The sequence below is a fragment of the Mus caroli genome, chromosome 11 (genome assembly GCF_900094665.2).
Source record: "Mus caroli chromosome 11, CAROLI_EIJ_v1.1, whole genome shotgun sequence".
NCBI lineage: Eukaryota > Metazoa > Chordata > Mammalia > Rodentia > Muridae > Mus > Mus caroli.
Window position 1 is genome coordinate 57,798,096 of NC_034580.1, and position 23,750 is coordinate 57,821,845.

Consider the following 23,750-nt stretch of genomic DNA (forward strand, 5'->3'; position numbering starts at 1 on the left):
ATGCACTTAACAGAACTGGGCATGGAGACAGAGGATGCGCTTTTTTTCAGACGTACAGCATGACAACAGACACAAGACTGGGTTTTGGACAGGTTTGATGAGATGTGACAGCACAGGGAGGAGCTTGTTCAGCAGATAGTAGGAGACTGGAATTACTTTCAGAAGAGAGATGGCTGGAGACATGTTCTTTGGTCATCTCCATGTGTCAGTGGTACTGAAGGCATGAAGTGATAAGGTTGCTAGTGAGCCCCTCTCCTTTCCTCTCCCGTGGCTCTTGGCAACTGGTTCCGTGGCTCTTGGCAACTGGTTCCGTGGCCCTTGGCAACTAGTTCCGTGAGTCAGGCTTTCAAATACTGCAGATAGTGGAGTCCTATGGTGTCATTTGACACTGGCTTATTTTGCTAACTGTAACTTGAGTAACAATTTCTCATAGCCTCAGGAGCCTCAGGAAGGGCCTCTGCGAGGTGTACTTTGTATGACAGTGTTGTGATAGCCCCTGCTGCTCTGGGAGTGTGTGGTGCTGGGGGTCTCTTCACTAAGCAGCTCATGCCCACTGTGGTTTTGGTTTGCTTTCTGTGGCTTCTTGGCCTGCTCGGCAGTCACCTGCATCCTGCCAAATGAGACTTCCATAGGCTGGTGTATTTTGTGCTGAGAGACTCAAAGATGGCTCTTGGGCTCCATGATGCTCCCAAGGCTTGGGCTGATGGGTCCTGTAGCTCTGTCCCTGTCATACCACAAAGCATCCAGCTTTCTGATTACCTCATGAGAGCATCACTTTGCTCTGTCATCTCCCTACAAAAACTAACTCTTGGGGTCCTTTTATTTGTTGGTATCAGGGGTTGAATGTAGGTCTCTGTGCATGTTTGGTAGGGCATATAACCTTCATGAAGTTTTTACTTTTTTTTTTTTTGTTTGTTTGTTTGTTTGTTTTTTGAGACAGGGTTTCTCTGGATAGCCCTGGCTGTCCTGGAACTCACTTTGTAGACCAGGCTGGCCTCGAACTCAGAAATCTGCCTGTCTCTGCCTCCCAAGTGCTGGGATTAAAGGCATGCGCCACCATTGCCAGGCAAGTTTTTACTTTTTAAATACCTTTTTCTTTTTCTTTTTTTTTTAAATTAAAAGTCAATGTTTTACTTGGCTATTAGGCTGGTCTTGAAGTTATAACCCTCCTGCCTTAGCTTCCCGAGTTGCTGGGATTATAGGCCTGGGCCACCAGGCAAACTGATTCTTCCCAGATACTACTTTCGCCCTCTGTGACAGGAATGACGACTGAGGGCTTTTACCACACAGTCCTTCAGCCTGAATGTCCTTCCTGGAGGCCTCTGCCTTGCTTTGCTGAAGGTCTCAGAATCCATTGTGTCGCCTGTTCTTATTCTTGTGTGGTTGTACTACAATGAGGGGGAGACCTGGATCTGGTAATACGGAGCCCTAGAGTCTACCAGGCAAGCATCTCACCTGGTTTTTTGTCCATGAATATAAGAGAGGAGGAAGACAGAGCTCAGCTCACAGCAGAGGGGAAGTGGCTTTGGGCATGTAGAAATCTTTGCAGAGGAGAAAGCTTGAGCAGGTAGTGTTTGCTGTGCCTTATGAAAATCAGAAAGCCGTTTGAGACCTGCAATTTAAAAGATGCCGCACATCACTTATAATGGCTAAAACTGGAAACACCTTTAAAAATCCTCAAACAGAGACATCATTAATAATAATTTGTTCCTTGGATGGATTGCTGAGTAGCCTCTGAAATAATTATGAGGAATACTTAACGATATGAACAGATACGAATAATGGCAGAGCAAAAGCGACAGGCCCCGAGGAGTAAGTGTAAGATGGTAGTTACCAGATGGCACTGGGATTGTGAGATTTAAAAATATATCACCCCAAATCAATGTTGATATATAATGTCTATTATAAGAGCACATACCAATGCAGGTGACAAAATACATACTTAAATTTGGGAAACATAAACAAAGAGATGGCCAATTTCCTCACCCACCCACCATGGCGCATGTCTCTAATTGCTTTTCTACTTCCTGGCAATTTACTTCCTGTTCACAGCTTTCTAGTGACCCCAGATGGAGAGGAGTAAGGACCTGCACTTACAAGTCAGAGTTTACACTGAGCTTTGAGCCCGTGCACTTCCCTCCATCCTCTGGTTTGCACCATGCTTAGGTCCTGCTCAGAACCTGCCTTCCCTGCCAAGTGCCGCTGTGTCTTTCGGTTTAATTTTTATCCCTCAAGTTGTGTTAGAGTGACAGTTACTGCTGGGTATGAAGGGCCTTTGTGACAATGTGAAAACCTTTCAATTTTTAAAATGACAGTTTGGATTGTGGCTCATCTGTAGACCATTCACCCCAGACAACTGGGAACTTGGTTCAATCATAATTTGGAGTCGCCTGTGACCTGAGAGTTGAGTGTGTTTAGTGATACAGAGCTTTGTCACATTCTGGCATCAACTGGGACCCAGCTGTCAATAACGACAGAATAGTGGAATCTAATCGGAGTGAGTGGTTACTTTAATTCTTTGCTTCTAGAAGGGTCTGAAGGGTCAGTCACTCACTCTCTCTAAAGTCTGGGTTCCTATCCTCCATTCAGGAGTTCTGAGCATTTGAGAGGAGGTTGCCTGGACCTCCTCTGATTGAGATCAGCCCTGGGAAATGCTGGCTGCTTCCCCCATGTGTTCTCTGGGTTCACAATACCCGCATTGTTCCAGCGGGAACAGGACTTCCTCTTTCTGATTGATTAGTTATTGTGTGGCCATTTCACGCCTTAGGAGCCAGCTGTCAGGCAGTAAGGGGGTGGTAAGGGGGTCTCTGGGCACAGATTGCCTAAATCTTTTCATGTTTGTTTTCTGGGTATGGGCTGTTAGGGTTGTTCTTCTATAGCTTTCCTACTTGACTAGTTATTAGTGTACGAGTCTACCCAAAATGCCCATGCAGAAAAAGGTAGAAAGGCTCCTTTGTACCTGCTTGGTTTGTTCTGGAAATTTAATTTTTAAGTTGGAGTTTGATTTATCGATAATACAGCCCATGTGTGCTTTATGTCTAATAGGTCTTTCATATTACCTCATCAAAGGAAACATTATGTTAGCTGGAGTATTTCTTGAGTAAATATAATATTTGTGTTCAATGATTGTTCCCGAGAGCTGTGCAATGCTCAGAACTTTTTCTGGTAGGGAATTCGTGAAGTGTTGCTTTGGCCAGTTCAGCATAATAATTTGTGTGTAAAAGCAGCCATTTGGAGGCAGTGATGGTCTGCCTAAGGGAGCAGTATGTCCTGAGCAGAGAAGTGGGGAACATCAGGGCTGTCATTTAGACCCAGAGCTGTCCATCTGTCCCTGTCCATTCAGATTCAGCAGAATCAGTTTTCCTTCCTGATTCTTGATTCTGTTCCATCTTCCCCATCCAAGGTGGTGTGCTTCCTTGCAGGACTATAAGCAGCTTGCACCAAGGTGGTCTTCACCTGCTCAGTATCTGGTGCAGACTGGGATACTGGGATTTATTTAGACTTTTATGTACATGGCTTTCTTGGCTTTTCTTTCTGATGATTTGAAAGGCATATATTAGTCTTGTTTGATCTTTTATAAGTATGGGAGACCTACTGTGCAGATCCTGTACACTGAGAAGGGCAGACATCAGAGCAAGAGGTAAATGTAAATGCACTGGGCTCTGAGCCAATGTAGGGCACTGTCTAGAAGTGTAGTCTTTGAAATGCACTGTAAACTCAGTGATGAAATCATGCTGTATGTTTACAAATAAAGACTGTTTCCATGCTTGGAGAGCAAAGCACCTGAAAGTTATGACATGATTAGTTAGAGAACACATGTACCATGTAGCCATGTTAGCTGGAAGCATGGCCTCTCCCACGCACAATAGGTGGAATCCAGATGTGGCAGGCTGGTGTTAGAAAATGGGAAGCTCTGATTAGATTCTGAGGGGTAACACCCCACTTGGAGTAGTGATTATTGGCATCCCCCAAAGAGGCCTGTTCTGTGTCAGAACTTACCGTGATTAAAGTGGCCCACCATTTGGAAGTTGCTTCATAAGAGAGCGCAGTAAAGGACTCGCATCTCTTCTTGAGAGGCAGTGGTGAGGAAGAGAACGTGGCTCGTGCACTGTCATGCAGGGAGAGGAACAGATGGTGCTCTTCTTTCCTGAAAGATCAACTTGTCCCTCCCCATTCTGTCTTCACAGTTCCAGGGTAGCCAGTGCTCCTCAGGATATCTAGTGACTCTCCAGAGTCCATTGGGGTTGATAGGAGGTGTTCATGAGACAGGGGCAGGCGGAAAAGCAGAGAGAGTGGAGAGGAGGCAGAGGTTGGTGTGGTGTGCACTCAGTATTTCCTCCAGGTGTGAACTGCAGGGACTCTGTGAAGGCCCTGTTCAAGGGGATAATGACGGGCTCCCGGAAGGTCACTCTGCCTGAAGATCAGCCCTGGAATGCATGCACTACACGGGGTTGATTCCCACTCTGGTGCTTCAGAGATCAGCTTTTCCAAGTCACTTCTGCTCTTAATGGCAGATTCCTCCTCTGCCAAAAGTAAATTGGGGAGTGGCTAGACAGTGGAAAAGGATCCAGGGCAGGGAAGGAGATGGACAGGAAGATAAAATGCAGAGGTTGAAAGTAATCCCAGCCAGACAAGTGTGCAGACAACAGGGAGGGAGTGAGGGAGTGAGGGAGTGAGGGAGTGAGGGAGTGAGGGAGTGAGGGAGTGAGGGAGAGAGGGGAGAGGGGAGAGGGGAGAGGGGAGAGGGGAGAAGGGAGAGGGGAGAGGGGAGAAGGGAGAGGGGAGAGGGAGAGGGGAGACAGAGACAGAGAGAGAAAGAAAGGAGAGAGGAGAGGAGAGGAAGGCAGAAGAGAGGAATGTGGCCATTGTGTCAGCTTGCTCTTGTACATTTGCATAGCTCTGTGAGCTTCTGAGGATGATTTCAGAAAGGGCCAGTAATGACAGAGCCGGCTATGCTTTGAGCATCTCTACCCTTCTGTGCTCTTCTGGTGTAGCATTCTCTGAGGCATGCAGTCCCAAAGGCTGGGGAAGGACCTTTAAAATTCTGCATGCATGTTTCATTGATTTCTAGTTGCATGAGATTCCCAGTCTAATGAATGAATGACCCATATGCCAAAGGAGATCGATTATTCTACATGTTCCTTCTATTTCTTGAAAGGCTACAAAGCAAGTCAACCTAGAAGAAGCCCCGAAAAACACTGCTGGGGAGGTGTTTACTGAGATGTCTAAGCAAACTGGGTGGGCAGTATTCATATGCCTGCTATCATGTCTAAAATAGATCCTATAAATGGCGACTCTCGGGCTAAGTAACTTATTTGATCAGTGCACTGATCCCCTTTCTTTTTAAACAGTGTCCATTAGCATCTTGAGAGATTCTTGTATCCTATGGGAGACAATTTAGGCAACATCAGATGAAGCTAGTACCTCACTCATGAGCATACCCTATCTTACAGTATCAGGCCAAAAGCCCGAGCAGAGTTGACTTGTACCAATGTACTAATCCATTAATCCTGCCTGGAACCACAAAATCCTTTTGTAAGATGGCTTCCTGAGATAAGGGCAGACAGTGGCCAGCCTGTGGCAGACAGAGTGAGGTAATCAGTTTAGGAGAATCCCATCCATCCGCACTGCCTGCCCCCTCACCACAGCACTCTAAGCCACTGGCTGGCTTCTGCCTTTGATCTAAGTCCACCCACTATTGTCACATGGTTCTGGAAAGGCCCCATGACCCCATTAGTGTCTGGAAGGGCACTGAGAAACAGCACATAACCAGCAAATACTAAAAGGAAGCTGGTGTCTCAGACAACCTCCTGGTCCTGTTTTCCTGTCTCTTGAGTAGTTTGTATCACCTTATAAATCCTCAGGGATTGGGTGGGTAGACTCACAGGCACCCAGTCACAACCTGTACCGCATGTTGGAATCACCCGGTGTTCATCTCCTCACTATTGCTGTGATGAAAATACTAAAGCAAAAGTATTTATTTGGCTCACATGTCCAGGTCACTGTCCATCATGGGGTGGGGTGGGGTGGGGGAAGCAGGAACCATGCTTCCTTACACAGCCCAGGACCACCTTCCCAGTGATGACACTATACTGGTTAAGACAACACCCACCCCCACACTCTTCCCAGGCCAGTTGGATCCAGGTAATTCCTCAGTTGAGGTTTTCCTCTCAGATGAGTCTAGGCTGTGTCAAGTTTACAATTCTCAAGACGTTTCAGCTAGTATGTAATGCATGCACTATGCTATTTGTGTATAGTAATGGGATTCAATGAGGATACTTCAATACAAATACACAAGAGAGCACTGATAAAATCCACCCCCCTTTACCTACCTTCCTCAAGGCCTTCACCCTTCTGGGAAGCTTTAATTCCAAAGCCTGCTCTGCCTCTCCTTCCAGGCAATAGAAAGCCTAAGACACTTTCTAAGAAAAGCTGGGCTCACTTCTCTGCTGTCTTCATTTCCTAAGTAGCAATTGAGACCTTAATTTAAGGATCACAGTCCCCGCCACCACAGTCATGCCACGCTCCAGGTCAGTGTCACTCCTTTGCATCTGAGCTCAGCCTCTCAGACTAGATTCTAAAAATGGGGAACTGAGTGGAGACTGGGGAGAACTGAACATGGACCTTGGTGTCTGTGGGAGAAACAGGAAAGCTGCTTCAGTGTGGCCCCCCCACCCCCATTGATGCTGTTTCTGTCTGGAGACTGTGTACGGCTTTGCATTTTATTTACGGGAAGACAAAAAAAGAACCCATGTGCTAGATTTGAGGAAAATTATGAAAGGCCACAGCTTGTCTTCTGACTTATGTCAACTCTTTATCGCTTGTTGTTTTCAACAGACAAGTCCTCCTGGTGCGTTTTGAGACTCTCTTAACCATTTTGAACAGGGTACACTATGAACCAAGCTCCCCAGACACTCCGGATTGGTTAACCAAGAATTTAGAAGCAAGGAAAGGGGATTCTCAATCCCCTAAATATCAACTCCAAGTGTGTGTGTGCGTGTGTGCAGGTGTGCGTGTGTGCGCGCGTGTGTGTGCGTGTGTGTGTGCATGTGCGTGCGTATGCGAGTGTGTGTGTGTGTGCGTATGTGCGAGTGTGCGTGTGTGTGTGTGTGTGTTTCCAGTGTCTGGCACTATGTGGGGGCACAAATTCCAACAGCTCTATAAACATGCATGGTAAGTTGAGTACTCTTTCACTGAAGGTAGACAGGCAAGATCTGGGTGACCACTTGGATGCCCTCTGTTTGAGGGCACTTAGAATGGATGACCTTAAAATTTCAGAACCTATGACTGGTCTTAGAAGAAAAAAAAATAGAAAGCCTTACATTTTACTTTAAAATAAGCCTATGTATCTCTTTCTAGGTTAGAGGACCATTTTAGCATGATGTGTTTTGTAGCCTCGAAGAACTATATTGATATTGTATTTTAAAATGCCTTGTTGTGGAGTATTGCCATTGAAACTCAGTGGAAAATCCTGTAAGACCTGGATCACAAAGGTTTGACAAAAATTGGATTTTGATTGTGTCTTAGGGTTTCTATTGCTGTGGAGAGACATCACTACCATGACAACTCTTATAAAGGGAACCATTTGATTATGGCTGGCTTACTGTTCAGAGGTTTAGTCCATTGTCATTAGGGCAGGATAACTTGGTGGCATGCAGGCAGACATAGTGCTGGAGAGGTAGCCAAGAAGCCTACATCTGGATCTGCAGGCAGCAGAAAGAGAATGAGGCACTAGGCCTTGCTTGAGTTTCTGAGACCTCAAAGCTCCGCCCTCCCCAGTGATGCAATTCCTCCAACAAGGCCACACCTATCAGTAGTGCCAGTCTGTATGAGCCTATGGGTCCATCTTCATCCAAACTACCACAGTCTTTTTCTTTCTAATATGAACATATCTCCAGGGTGCTATCATTTGTAGGAGTTTCAGATTTTAAAGTTTCTGTAATTCCATGACAGTTCCTTGATTGGGAGAACAAAAGGTATGCAAATGTGGTACCTATGTTAGAGGTGGATGGTCCACACAAGTCAGCAAACCACGGCTCACTTCTGTCGCAGCTGATAGACTTGGCACCGCTACTTATGCTGAGGATGCTGTGGTACTCAGTGTGGTCCATGTATCAAGAGCATCATCATCCTTTGGGTTTATTTGTAGAAGCAAGTTCACAGATTCTCCAAACAGATCTACTGAGTTGGAGCATCTGAGATTCAGGCACAGCTAGTCTCTGCAGGTGATTCTAGGGCTATTAAAGTTGGGAAGCACTGACCCTACACCAAGAGTTCTGAGTGTGGTTCCCAGTGGCACTAACATCTCCTGGGGACTTACTGAAAATCATCTTCAGCATGCTTTCATGGGGCTTTGGCAGGTAAGAGCTGAAATATTCCACGACTCTTACTCTTTTAAATACTTAGAGGCCATAGAGATGGAAAAACAGTAATAAATAATACAGGGAGGAGTGATGGCTCAGCCTGTACACTTGTTGTTATGCAAGTGTAAGAACTTAAATTTTATCTCTGGCATCTGCTTGCTTGGACAAGCTCTCCAGCTAGATAGGCCTATGAGGTTGCGAACCATTGACTGTGGTTACCCCCCAAATCATCCACACTCATGAGCACATGGAACAATTTGACTTTCTGGTTTCAGCCTGTCTTCAGCCTGTCCTTGGGGCCACTCTAGGTAAATCCTGGCAGTTGTCTGGCCATCTCTGCCACATGTCCCCAGCTGCAGGCTGAGCTTTGGAGCCTTCAGGGTCTGCCCAGGACTCAGACTGTAAAGCCAGGGGATCTGAAAGCAGGACCCTGAAGAACCACTCATGGCAACCTAAGGAGCTGGAGCAAGGCCACACAGAAGGCATCAGGACTCACCCAGTTCTCCTGTGAGGGACAGATCACAGGACTTAGGATCCCCAGGGTGGCTACTGATCACTTGTCAGATCAGCGTGAGGAGGCCCTGGCTTTCCAGTTTTCCCAAAGCCATTTGTATCTGTGATTGAGAGAGAACTGGAGCAGAAGAATACAGGAGGAGTTGGGGGATGGGAAGAGGGGCCTGTTCTTGAGCTGACAGAGAACACAACATGTTTAGCAGACTCCATGGCTACTGCTTGCTGTGCTTCAGCCATGGTCACATAAACGTCTACCCGGCAAGATCTTGGCACTTGCCTTGAGGATACAATGAGGGGACATGGAGAGGTGACATCCAAGTCTGTACTTGGAACACCCATGAGTCTTTCTTAATGAGAGGTGATGTCACGTGTCTTCTTCAGGCAGTGGAATACATGACCTTTGCAGGGGTTTGGATCCCTTCTTCAGCACATTCTTTATTGACAGATCTGTCCCCAGACAAACTCCAGCTTCTCAATGTCCCCAAGGCAACACAGCTGTCTACAATAGTTCCTATTCCCCAGGGGATTTTTCCCAAGACACCCATGAAGGCCTGAAACAGTGGATAGCATTAAACTTTCTATCTCCCATGTTTCCTCCTATGTATGAGTATCCATGGTGAGGTTTGATTTAAAGTTAAGCTTGCCGAAATTAATAATATAGTATGAGATGATAAAAGCATTAGTTAGTTAGTTATTTCTGGAACGTTCTCCTTTATCTTTTCAGGTAACTGGAATCGTGGAAAGTAACACAAGGGTTTAGGAGCTACCTCTCTTGACCACCAGTTACCATGTTTGTTTGAACTCAGGTTAGAGATGGCAAGATGAATTTGTTGAATTCTTCTGCCTCATAAACTCCCACTGAAATGACCTAAGGCTATAAAACCAGGGAAAGGATTCACTACCAGAGAAAATGGGGACAGTGCCAGACGTAGAGGAGGTGCTTGGCTTTTCTGGAACACAGAGTGACTGCAAAGGGCCAAGCAAACGGGCAGGTAGACTTCTCACCAAACTCCCCACTGCAGTCTCAGATGTCAGAACTTTGGAGCAGCAGCCACAGGAAGGAACGTGTTCAGTTCAGGCCCACCGTTAGAATGCTGTACAAGCTTACCAGCTGCAATTCTGTCTGTCGAAGAGAGAGAATGTCTGCATCATAAGATGCAATAAAGACTTGAGACAAGGTACACATCTAGAGAAATAGCTGGAAAGTAATAGCTGTCCTTTAACAATTACTGCCTGTCACAGACTGCTAAGGTTTTGGAACAAGTATATTGCTAATATTCAAGGAAGCTTTCAGAACATAGACTCATTCTAACAAGACAATGCCTCTAACGAGGCAACTGGAGTTCAGAAAGGGCGAGACACTTGTTCAAGGTTCATCCTCTTTTGGGTATAGTAGACGGATGCTCTAAGTCTTCAACCTACTTTACTAATGTTTCTGATTTGGTTGTTTTTGTTTTGTTCTAGCTTATCTTGTTTTGTTTTGTTTTGGCAGTGTCTCATATCTCTCAGGACAGACTCTGACTTCTGATTTTCCTGTCTTGACTAAGTTATCCGTTTAAGCCGCCACACCCAGCTGACACTTCTCTTTTTAGCAGTGCTGGGTCTCAAGCATGGGCCTCATCCATGCCGGATGAGCATTACACCAGTGAACTCTGGTCCTCTAAGCTATAGTCTTTCAAGCTGTAATATATCATTGACAGTACGTATGCAGGTAGTTACAAATCCTTGAACACAATCAATGGTCCATCCAAAACACTTAAAAACCTGCCACTGTCTTTTACATAGTGCAGTATAATAACCAGTCATACAGCTTTGGTTGTGTTATATTTTTGTTATGTAGAGGTAATTTTGAAGCACAAGGGAGGATATACTTAGTTTCTATAGAAACGCTACAACTTGGTTTTCCCACTTAAAAATTTTTTTTTTTTAGAAACAGCCTATGTAGCTCAGGCTGCCCCCAAACTTGTAATCCACCTGCCTCAGCCTCCTGAGTTATTATATATTACAGGTACAAGCCTCCATGCCCACCATACCTTTCAATAAAGAGCTTACGCATGCATAGAGTTTGGTGACTGTAGGTAGAAGCCCCTGGAGTGAACCCCTGTAACTACTCAAGGACCACCATGTTACAGGCCTTCAGCAACTTCTAAGCAGTTCACTGAGGACCATAGAGTTTGGGCCTTAAGCCACTTGAAAGTGAGCCCGCACAATTCCAAGTCTTCTCTCTCTCTCTCTCTCTCTCTCTCTCACACACACACACACACACAGCATTCTGCTGCTCTTTAGTCAATATAGTCTGTAGAATATTATTCTGTTTGGGATTGGATTTTACTCCCACTAGATAAGGGGGGGAGGGGCGGCGGAGATCTCAAACTATGGTCCTAGCCCCCTGGTGTTCTGTGGATTACTGAGCATTCGAACGCTTCTAAACCCCTGTGTTTCTCTTCTAGCAAGACTCACGGAAAACATTGGACTCCCTCTGATACTGCTTGAAAAACACAACCCTTGGCCAGCCTATGTCACTTACATCTCCCCAGCAGTAACCCGAATCACCGAAAAAGGCTGGGCCAGGGATCTGGAGTACATTTATGCTGCTGAGAAAAATGGCAAGCCAATAAGGCCTAGCAAACCTAGTGCCATGCTGCTGAAGAGGAAGAAGCTGTCCAAGCCCTCAGAACTCGTGCTGAAAGAGACCCTGTCAGAGACCATGCTACCTGTGTGGGAATGCTCCACCACGTATGTGAGTCCAACATTTGTCCCAGAACCTGCACAACTCCAAATGGATGCCAGAGAGGGGCCCACAGCAAACTACAACAAGATCATTTTCTCCAAGAGGCCTGTGATGAGCAAACTTCCATTTGGCTTACTACAGGCCAGCAAGGAGACGCATACCAAAGTTTAGCAAAGAGCCCTGTAGCCATCGCCTGAGAATGACAACAGTTACTCTCCATTTGCTACAAATTACATCATGTCCTGGAAACTTGATGTTGTTCTTGTTTATACAGACGTTGTCAGTCAGAGACCTTATCAGAAAGTGGGCTGGGGGAGTATTTGGATAGACAACCCCAACACTAGAGTCTGTTGAAGTGGGACAGCTATAGATTCTGAGGGTCTAACTGTAGGCATGTTTATCCACATCCAGACAGCAGACAGAAACCACAGCAGTGACTTTAGCAGTCATAATTTAGTAAGCTCTTTAACCAGGCAACTTAAGAGGGCAGAAAGGTAAAAGAAACCAGTTACCAACAGAGGGTAGCCCCTGTGTGAAACCAGTTCTGTTCCTGGATGTATTGAGTGTTAGATGTTTGCAGAAGGGAGATATAGGATGAAGCTCAGACTTCCTGAGGTGGGGACTGGGTATGCTCAGCTTGTACTGCTGCCGATGCAGTGCTGAGAAGAGCCCCTGAGGGAACACATCCTCCCCTCTGAGAAGGGGTCTCTGTTCACCTGGCACCACTGAGGCTGGTTCAGTTGAGTGTTAGAAACTCAAAAACTGGAAGGCATTCAAATGGTCCTGGAAGGCATTGCCCCTGGCTGGCTGACAGAAAGGGATCTGAGGGAAGCTGACAGAGGCAGAATGGAGTCAGCAGAAACCAACAGGATGCAGCTAGAGTTTCTTCAACCCCTCTAACCATGCAGACTCTTGCTAGTGTGTCCTCTGTGGACAGGGTTTCAGGGGCATAAGAAGAGATGTGGCTGGCTGATTTCCAACCCTAGCATCTCCCAGGCATATGTAGCACAGAGGAGAGGATGATCTTTTGAAGCCAACAGAAAATTAGCTCAGTAACCACCGGTGTGATGCTCCTTGTGGCACCTGAATCTGGCATTGGAGAGCTTCCCCCCAAACCCCTTGGCGGTTGTGATGGTTTGAATGTGCTTGGCCCAGAGAGTGGCACTATTAAGTAGGATGTATGGCCTTGTGGAGTAGGTGTGGTCTTGTTGAAGTGTGTCACTGTTGAGGTGGGCTCTGAGACCTTCCTTCTAACTTTCTGGAAGTTGGTCTTTTCCTAGCTGCCTTCAGTACGAGAGATAGAACTCTCAACTCCTCCAGTGCTATGCCTGCCTGGATGCTGCCATTCCTCCTGCCATAATGATAATGGACTGAACCTCTGAATTCGTAAGCCAACCCCAATTAAAATTTGTCCTTATAAGAATTGCCTTGATCATGGTGTCTGTCCACCGCAGTAAAACCCTAACGGAGAGAGGGTTTGGTCCCTGGAGTGGGGTATTGCTGTGATAGGCCTGACCACGTTTCTCTTTGGAAGTCTAGGTTGGGATACTGGGGTCTGGCCATTTAGGGGCTTGGGCATCTCTTGCTATATCTCCAAGAAGAATTGTCCCTGGGCAGGACTAGCTGGGCATGTAAGAAATTTGTTGGTTATTGGTTGCAAGAAGATCCTTAGCCTCAGTGACTTACAGTGTGCAATGCTTTGATGTGTCAACTGGTTCAGACTTTCCCAAGGGTTATGAGGACATGGACCAATGGGTCCATCTCTCCAAAGGGTGCTGTGACTAAAGTCCTGGAGGTCCTGGAGTACCAAGACAAAGAGGAGGAGATGCCTTTGACTTCACAGCCTACTAGCACACAGGTCCCATTACCCTAGGTGTAGCCCTGAAATCTCAAGGTCTAGGAAAGCCAGGAGCATACTTGTTGGGACTAACTTTGTTTATCACTGATGTTTCCAGAAATAAGCATGGAGCCTTTCCAGGACCCTGACAACTATCTGGAGCAGTCAGGGCATGCATGAAGTGGAATGTGGATTATTTCCACGTAACCTCATCTGCTTGTTCAAACCAGGGAGGCCTGGAGTATCTCAGGTTACTCTGAGCACAGTTAATGGCAATCTTGAAGAAGGAACTGGCTTTCTTTGATGTCTCACAGTCTATAGCCACCTCTTATTTATCTCCTCCCTGTGTGCTGTGTTTTGCTTAGCAGAGTCGCTGCAGTGGCTCTTGCTGCTTTTGTAGTCCGTGTAAGAATCAGAACGCACACTTTTTTAGCCTATCTGTGTTGCTGGCAACTAAGGCCACATTCTGACACATTTCATTCAGATTTCATACAGATTCCTTGGCTTCCCGTGCACAATATGATAGTTACCATTTGCAAATTCCAAGGCGGGGGGTGGGGGGGCAGACAGTTGACCTTTAACCTCCACAAGCTGCTGATCGGATTTGCTTTGGACATCAAGCAGTCCTGCCTTCTGGAGTATCCTTAGCTGTGGCCTGGGGGGACATCTTAATGGAGATTAGGCCTGCCCCAATGAGAAGAGGCTGCCAGAATCTGCAGGGAAACTCCCAGAACAGAGGTTCTGGTAGAGGTGTATACATTTGGGGGTTGCCTGAGCTCTCTCTAACTGGAACGAGAGATAGAGATGGGACCTGAGCGGATAGAGTAGATACTTTGAGATGGGACCTGAGCGGATAGAGTAGATACTTTGTGAGCCATGCCGAAGTGAGGTAGACGGAGCATGCCCAGTGTGCCTTTTTGATTTTGCGGTCCAGGATCCTTATGCAGGAGGGTTAATGTCACACAGTTATACAGCTTCCTCCTTTAGGATATGCAGAACACAGTGAGCTCCTGAGCCAGAGGAGTTCTGGGTCTTGTCAGGGCTCCTTCAAGATAGCTAAGCAAACGTGGGAAATAGAGGAGCCAGCATAGGGAAGAAACCTGCCCCCTGCACTGGAATCTCCTTCAGTTACTGACCACGCATCTGTGGAGATAAAGAACAAGGCTTAAATGCTCTAGTCCTCCAGCTGCTCTCTGTGTGAGTGAGCAACTGTAGCAAAAAGATTACAAAGTGTTCTCTAAGCTTTGTCCAAGCCAACAGGGCCTTCTGCACCACTTGGTTCTGGCTTTAAGTTAGTCCCCACCCCTAGACTCTTTTAAGGAATCTCCGTTTGTTTGTACAGACCAAAAAGGACACTTTTTTTTTTTTTTTTTAAGAGCTTTCAAGTTATCTGTGGCAGATAGAGCACAGACTGAGAAAGCCACGGAAGGGCTGTGGGGGAGGGGGAAGGAGACAGATTTGATGGAAACTCAAAGCTGACTTTCTGTTTGATGAAACACCTCTTCCTACTTCTTACCCCTCTCTGGCTCATATCTCTTTTATCTGGGACCCAGGGCCTTAGCCAACTACTTGGCAATCACAGGGTGACATTACTAGATCCCTAGGGGGGCATGGTTGGGTTCTTGGGGAGAGCCAGGAGGCAATATAGAACACCTGTATTGTGTCCGTACAGGGCCCTGACACTTGGCACACACTGTAGGATGCTTGGCCGCGTACTGCAAACACGGAACAAGAGACAAATTAACTATGAAATTATGTTGCTTCCCGGAAAGGTTACAGACTACACTTGGAATTTCATCACTCCGTATTCTATGCCACCCCACACTCTGTACCTCACCCTAAGCATGGCTGACTTTTCCATGTAGAGCCTCCTTGTGGGTGCACAAACTGAGTGTAGGTGGCGTGACCTTGACATTATATTCCAGAGGTAGTGAACATTCCCTCCCCACCTCTGGCATTTCTAGGTGGTTCTTTTACTGACTCATTCGCTTCCTGTCTCCATTCAACCTTTCAGCGACCCAGAGCGGCCCGACCCATTCTTTTCAGTAGAGAGAGGGACCTGAGATGTTGCAGGATTTCAGACAAGTTGGGAACTTGACTCCTGGCACTGTTTCTGCACATGGGCCAAGTCGGCAGATATTTTTTGTAGAGATCAGTCAGTTTGAGAGCCAGCAGCAGCTGGAGGGAAGTTGGTCTGAGTGTGGCTGACTCTATTTACACTTTTGCACACTGGAACCTGTGCGTATCCACTTTACTGTTCAGAATCCTGGGACGAGCTTACTTTGGTAAGTGGGTGATAGTGGAAGTAAAGAGAGCCTTGGTTGGTCCTCAAGTAGTTCAGCAGCGAGTGTAGGGGTCACTTTTGAACTCAATACTTTGCCTGCTCTCAGATCACCTCAAATTTGTATCGGTGATAGTTCTGCTGAGTTTGGTCTGCAATTGCTGAGCCCAGGGTATATTGTTAAGCAGCTTTCCCTGAGACTCTTGTTCATGTGGTCAGCTTGCTCTGTGCCTGTTGCCCTGTAGGGATTAGACAAGTCTGGCCACATTCTCCTGTGTTCCCTGGAGTGTGGTATGTGTACTGGGCCAGAATTGGTGCTCAAATATTGAGTAAGGAGTTTTTAAGAGCAAGCTCTAAGACTCAAAACAGAAAGTACCAAGAAGAGACTACTTCAGTGACAAGAGGTTAGTAAACACACATTTTTTTTTTTTTGTAGGTGGGAATAGGCTGCCTTGCCGTAAACTCTACTCCTAGTCTTAATTCTATTATCTAAATAAGAATAATGGACACCTTTTATGCCCTTTTTCTTTTAGGGTACTGGCAAAACAGAAGGAGCATGAGACACAAAGTCATACATAAAACACATGGTTAGTCTGTCCCTTTAAAAAGCCTTTCAAGCCTGCGTGAGGAGGTTCCAAGCTTATTTTTCTTTCTCTAGCCTTTATCAGAAGGGACATAATTTCACAGCCCTAATGCAGCATGCTGACAGGCATCCTGCAAGTGCACACCAAGTGCTTGCTTGTGCCAGGCAGCGTGCCAGGGCCTTGGGTGGACATGGCAGACATGCGATTCTATTTTTGTGGTAGAGACACTGGACACGCATACAGTCCGGGCAGCATAAGGAGTGCTTTGCAGAAGCAGGAGGCACTGTAAGAGTGGATTTGCCGAGGGCTCATGACCTCCCTTCCTCATGCAGAGGGGATGATGGGAGGAGGCAGGATTAGTCTCAGGACAGCTGCTCATAAAAGAGAGTGAGGTCATGTTGAAGCTGTGGCCAAATTGAATTTTCGTGGCTGGGTGAGTTTTTAAAACTTTGCAGAGCTGCCTTCAGTTTATATTCAGCCCCGGTTTCCGTGTTTGTTTCTATAGCACCATGGAGCTGATCCCTAGTTCAGGCTGGCTTTTGGTGACAGCATCTCCCTTTCTGGTCCTAGTGACAACACAGAAGAAGTGCCAAGCGTTTGCCTGGTGGTCTGTCCTGGACAACTGGGCTAGACATTGACAAAGGAGACCTTGAGGACTCTTGAGCGTTCATGCCAGACCTGGGCAGGTGCCAGACCCCAGCCTCCAGCAGCCTTCAGATTCCAACCTCCATTTCCCTAGCTCTCTCATGTAGAAGTGCCAGTTCTGGCCTTCATGTCTCCTCCCCGCAGCCTGCTTACTTTCCCAGATCTCTGTAGTGAGGGCATGGGGTGCATTTTAATCTTGATATTACTCTTTATTGTCATGGTTCTTTCCTTTTCCTCTGTCCCTTCCTCTCTTTTCTTTCTTCTTTCCCTTCCTCCTTATCTACTTCCTGCTTCCCTTCCTTCCCTTTTCTGTTTTTTCATTACCTTTTGATCTCCATTGGTGTGTGTGTGTGATTGATTGATTGATTGATTGATTGATTGCAAAATAAAATGATGCTGCTTGTAAGTAGCTGGTTTTCTTACGATCTGTGAATACGGATTCTGACCTCTGCAAACTTTCGGAGGGCATGTTCTTTTCATATGCAGTTATCAGGAGTAGAAGTCTCATCCCAAGGACAGTGGGAAGTTCCCAAGCCTTTCCTGAAAAACTCTGAGGGATGCTTGCATAGTCCACAAAATTGTCTCGATGGCCACTTGTCAACCTGGTCACCAGTATCATCCCAGAAAAAGAATTATCTTCCTTTACTTTGACATAGCCATTGGGGCTCTTGCAGACTCCCAAAGCATAGCGCTGTGTAGGGCATAAAAGCCAAACCTTGAAGGCTTAGGGAGAAGGGCAGCAGAATGCTAGTTGCTGCTAGGCAGGGTGACTTTCAGGGGCCCACAACCTAAGCTTGATTTCTGTTCTGTGCTGAAGGCCAGCTCCACTTTGAACATGGATCAGTACAGTACTCCGCAGTGCCTTTATTAATCCTAGAGATGAAGCCTCATGCAGCCCACTTTCTCATACCAATAGCTTCCTGATTCTCTCCATCACAGACACAATGGCACTGGTAACACTGTCGCTTTATTCTTCTGTTGTGTCTAGTTCTGTGGCCCGGAAAAGACAATGACAACATTCAGCAGGGTACTCCCTATTGCCTGCCTTGCCCTATCTAGCATAACAGAACGGCCAAGGCTTCATATCAGCTGAGCAGAGCAAAGGACTCTAACCTGGTCCTCTATCTACTTTATATCATGTCTAGATTATAAATATGACAAAGTGAAGATTATGTAAATGTTATTCTTCTATGTGGTTGATGAATAATGACAATAAAAAGCTCTGTGTGTTCAATACTTTTTAAAACGTTCTTTAAAAATATTGTCTATCAAGTTTGTTGACTCTGGACACAGTATCTATAGATATGGAGGACTCTGTTTATATGGAAGGATACACAATGTGTATAACTTTCTTACTTGTTGCCAGTACTGAAGGACAGCTACTGAGGGAAACCTGCTCTGAGATTCAGAGACCTACTGAAACATGCTACAACTCCCACAAGTAAAGAAAAGACACCATCCTGCTAGACCTCAGCCTTTCTCAGTTAGACACATGATCTCACCACATGGGTGCCATGATCTTCCCAGTTCCAAAATCCTCACTCTGGATCCTCCTCAAGTTGGCATATCACAGCCCCTCTGAAGAGGGCATGGTGCAACCACCACCCAGGACATGTGCCCAGCAAGCAGCCATGGAATTCTGACCTGATTAGAAGCAGAACTTGCAGATATCAGTGTTGGCAGCTGCGGGGATGCTCCATGCAACTTGAAGCATAGTGAACCGGCAGATTTGGGCTGCAGGCCCATGTGGGTGTGGGTGTGGGTGTCTCCCTGCTTGTGGGGCTCCTGAGGCAGGGCTCTAGTTGAGACGTATCTATTTCACATATCACTGTTTCGTATCAGAGTTCTGAATTGGACTGAACTAAATTAAGGCTTTTTGGTCATGAGCTGAAAATTGTTTCAATAAGCATACACATTTACAGTGACATGAAGTAGGTGATGAGTTGTATAATCGCCACATCTGCAGCTATGCCGGAACCTCTGAAAGGAGACACTTTTTCCCTTGGTGTGGAAGGGTAAGAAAGATTCTGTCTGGTGCGTGTGCCCAATGGAGACATTACACTTAGAAGAACAGCACTGTGGGGCTGGAGAGATGACTCAGCAGTTAATAGCATCGGATGCTCTTTGAGAATGCAGGGTAGATTTCCAGCAGTCACATGGTGGCTTCCGACAGCAACCCTAGCTAACAACTCTGCAACTAGGAGGTTCTCTTAGCTCAGTGTGTTGGCCACTATTTTGTAGCGGTGACAAAATAGCTTTACAAGCTTAGAGGAGAATGCCCATGGTTTCAGAGGTCTCAGTACACGGAGGGCTGTTTTCCTTGCTTCTCTGAGTCTGAGGGAGCTCATTAGTTACCTTGTGGTGGCCAAGAGTCAGAAAGAGGGGAGGGGAGAGGGGAGAGGGGAGAGGGGAGAGGGGAGAGGGACAGTCTTCCCAGGCACAGAGCAATGACTTACTCCTTTCAACCAGGCCAGTCAACTGGGAACTCATCAATATCTTCACTTATTGAGTGCCCTCATGGTCTCTGCAGCACTTGGGACAGAGGGACCCAGCCTTCACCATGGGAGCCTTTGGGCACATTCCAGCTTCAGTCCATTACAGAACCACTCAGAGAAGTTGCTACCATTGGAAACAGAGTGTTTAGCTGGTCCATGCTGGTGCATGCTTATCATCACAGCACATGGGAGGCAGAGTCAGGCAGATTTCTGTCAAATCAACCTGGTCTACAGAGTGAGTTCCAGGACAGCCAGGACTACACGGAGAAACCCTGTCTTGAAAAACCAAACAAACACAAAACAAAGAAGGAAAAGAAACAGTGTCTCAAGTCCCTCAACCTCAGTAATTTGTTCTGCAGTGGAGAGGGAAGACAGGTGAGGTACCATCTGCTCATTTGAGGAACTGACTTGAGCAACAAGTGAATATGCTTGCTGAAACAAAGAAGCAGGTTGGGCGATGGCTCAGTCAGCAAAATGCCTGGATGCAAGCACCGGTCTCCGGGGACATGCGTGTGAAACCTCCGGCTGGTTAGGGTGTGGATACAAGGACAGGTGGATCTTCCGAGCTCATTGGCTAGCCAGCCTAGCCTAGGGATGGGCTCCAGGTCCAATGAGAGAGGTCACAAAAACCAAAGTAGAGTTTTAGATAGCCCCTTTCCCATTGGATGGCTCCACATCATTGTGTATATTGATTATTGGTAACAAAAAATAAGGGATGTAGTTGAAAGGAGGATGGGGTCGGGGATACTAGTGGGTGTTGGAGGGAGAGGTTATGCTAGACAGACGTGATCAAAATAGAAAAGTATGAAAAATTCAAAGAATTTGAATCTCAAGAATATGGGAGATGCCTGCCTCTGGCCTCTATAGACACTGACACATGGGTGCAGATGCACCCATGTGAACACACACACACACACACACACACACACACACACACACACACACACGCACGCACACGAGACTAGTAAATAGAATACAGAATCCCCAACCTGCCTCCCCTGAGCCATATTCAGCTTCCTAAAACCTACTGTCATTAATGGGTTGGTGTACATATTTTGGGATGTGCTCTTAGTCTATTTGCAGAACTTTAAGATCACTTCACACGTCCTTTGAAGTGAAAGACCAACCAACAACCAGCTGGCCTCTCCACCTCTCTTGTACCTCTCTCAGCTCCCTTCCAGTAGCTCTGCCTGAGCCCCCATGACCTTACTGAGCCTCACCCACACCAACAAGCTCCCTCCTCATGCTTCCCTACCTGCCCTCCTCCTCACTGGAATCTCTCTCTCCAGCTGCCTGGTTCTCTTGCCTACTCTCTATGTCTCCACCCATGTGTGCTGCTATTTCCTGAGTGTCTCTTCTAAGGTGCTTACCTTCTTACTCCATTACCCCCCCCCCCACATACTTCTGTACCGTACAGCACAGCATAGATTCCACCTTCTGTTGACCGTTGTTCTCCTTCACTGAATGAAGCTTTACCAGAGCAGAGCGTTTGTCTATTTTGTTCACTGTTGTGTCCGTACTGTGTGGAACAGTGCCTGCCACACAGTGGTTGCTTAGTAAAGTGTAGACCGATGAACACACACATGACCCTCACCCATCCACATACTAACATATTCTATAATACAGGGTCCTGCTCTTGCTTTTCCAAACTCTCTGAAATCTCAGAACTTGTTGCTTGTGGAAAGTCATCTTATTCTTCCAAATGTCTGTTAAGGGTATAATGGTGTTTGTGTTTAACTATTAGTCCTCTTGATGATATTTGAATATCAGTTCCCTAGCCATCATGAACAGTGCTATAGAGTGCCCTAGAGCCTGCCTGGCCTCTTGTGCAGCAGAAGGACCCTGTGTGCTACATCCACTCCAGTAGTGACTCGCTTGGCAGGCCTAAAGGCCTGGAAGCAGTCACTAGGCAAAGAGTTTCACGGAAACTTAGCCTCCTGGCACCTTGGCATTCCCATAGCTAGAATGCCCCAGATTTGTCCCTGCGATATTGTGGAGGGTCTTACATACTTTCTTACAGTATTTTACTGGATAAGAGTTAGAAATCTCAGGGCAAGCTTAGCAAAGTATACTTAGAATCTTCATTACAGTCAGGTATAGCAGACTACATCGCATATTAGAAGACAGTTGGTGAATTCTTCTGACAAATGGAGATTCCCTACAGATACTTAAGAACAGCCAAGTTACACTCATATGCAAAATTTACCAAGGCCTAGAAAAAAGGGGGTTGTGGTATTGCATCATTCAGGATAAGGTCTGCTCGAGCAGAATGCCCCTGATGCTAGCTTTCACAAGGCTCAAAGAAGTAGCATAAATTGTGACTAGGGTGTGAAATCCTTACCTGTCATTAGCTGACTCTACACAGGGCTGTTTTATCTTTACTATAAACATTGCCTGGTTCCTGCCAGTCCTTTGAAGGCATTCCTCTGTTTTGTGTCAGATACTTCAAGGTACCTTGCCTGTTGTGACACCCTACTCCTTTGTTTTCTGTATTATATAAAACTGATGCTAATTTTGACAAAATTACATCCAGATACAGCACTCCCTTGTGTTGTGTCTGTTTGTTACCCCCTTCTCGCCAACTCCTTGCCCACCTGTAACGGGAACCCTGAAATTTCTTCCGCAGATTGAGGGAGGCGGACTGGGGCTGGCCCTCGGCAGAAGATTTCCCACAGATTGAGGGGGGCTGACTGAGCCTTGTCCATGGCACCTGTGTATACTAAGCAAATGTGTTGCCTGGCCCTTTTGTTTTTCATTTTTATCCACCCCTTATTGTTTTGCTCATTAACATAATTGTCATTTTGACCTTGGCTTGAAGGTGATATCTACTTCTGATTCTGATCCCTGATCTGCCTGACAAAATGGGAACAAATCATGGCTGTAAGCCCCCACCACGGTGGCCAAAGTCATGCCAGCCACTAGGCTTTCCTTGTCAACAGGGACCCTATCTATTGGAGCTGTGCACCTGAATAAAGCTTTCCTCTCTAATTGCTTCTGTTGGGTAATTTGTTACACTGAGGAGAAAAGAAACACAGAAAGTAACAATCTTCTTACCAGACCTCAGTTGTCCCAGGCCACATGGCTGCTTGTGCTGAACTGCTGAAATGGCAAAGTGGTTGCCTCCTGTAGGTATGATAGGAAGCGCCAGAATTTGAGCTTTCCAGCTTAGATAGTAGTTTCAAAATACTATCTTTAAAATAGGAAGGAAGGAAGAAGAAAGGAAGAAAATGCAAATCAGAAGAAAGAACGCTCACCTTCATTTTCTTGGTGATTGGCTGCTCAGGGTACACTGGATAGGCTGTGGGGCCACCCTGTGGCCCAAGCTAGAGCCTATCCACTTCCTTTAGCTCTTCTGCATTGTCCAGGCTTCCTGTGGCCCTGTGTGCAGTGGGAGGTTGGTATGAGGTTAATGTTTGGAGTGGGTGAGTGTAGGAAACAAAAGCAGATCTTTACACACTTGTCCTTCTCTGCTTCTTTCTTATAGAATCTTGAAGTGTCCATGGAAACAGGCTCCCATTGTGTGTCTCTGACCAGGGCCTTCTGAGCTGCTTTGAGAGGTCCGGGAAGTAAAACTTGGCTTCTTGGAGAAGCAACTACAAGAGAGCCTGACTCTCAGGGACCCTTACCTGGGAATCATTTGGGTCATGTATTGGATGCCTGTTCCCCTCCTCCAAACATCTCTGTGTTTGAATTCTGATACCACAGGCACTACAGGTGCTTAAACTTTGTTTCTTGTCCAAGATGTACCCAGTCAGCTCCAAACAACCAGTGGCAATGCACAGATCCTGGACCCTTGCCTCCTGTTTTTAGAGACCATGCTGACACTCAAGGAAAGGTGGCTGTGAGTCTGGGAGCTCTTCCATTTGGGTGAATGAGCTATGAGCCCTGTTCAGAGGAGAAGAAAGTCACCTGCCTTCATCCCAGTGCCACCTCAGCATCCTCCCTGGGAGTGTTCAAGTGTCAATCACAGCTCCCAAGTGTCTGCAGGACCTGCACTGAGAGCAAGCCTCTTGGCCTGTGGAATGTCTTCAGGGGTTGTTGGTGCTTGCCTTCCTCAGTGGAGCAGCTGGAGGATCTTGGCTCCACCCACACACGCCCACCAGGGCAAGGCTCCTGTCACCTGATATCTGCATCACAGGCCAGAGGCAATGAGAATTATGGCTGTGTTTACTGAGTAGCAGTCACGGCTGTGGACCATGTGTATTACATCACAGACTCCATGAGGCGGCTGTTTATATTATCCCCATTTTTATCACAGCCATGTGTAAGGATTCAGTGAGTCTATAAAAGGTCTTTAGCTC

General features: G+C 46.5%; 1 protein-coding gene and 1 long non-coding RNA gene across 2 annotated transcripts in view; one reads left to right on the plus strand and one right to left on the minus strand.

The window, feature by feature from the left end:
- The window catches only part of Cdrt4 (CMT1A duplicated region transcript 4), a 34,371-nt gene extending 22,513 nt beyond the window's left edge, over positions 1–11,858 (plus strand). The window contains exon 2 of the mRNA XM_021177816.1: positions 11,327–11,858. Coding sequence (XP_021033475.1) covers positions 11,327–11,778 — 452 coding nt within the window. The 3' untranslated portion in view covers positions 11,779–11,858. The remainder of the gene's footprint in view (positions 1–11,326) is intronic.
- On the minus strand, positions 9,691–22,895 carry LOC110305738. The gene is made up of 3 exons (XR_002379186.1): positions 22,704–22,895; positions 22,504–22,572; positions 9,691–9,999 (listed from the first exon to the last, which is right to left on the minus strand). It is a non-coding gene; the product is annotated as an uncharacterized LOC110305738 (long non-coding RNA).
- Positions 22,896–23,750: the final 855 nt, after the last annotated feature.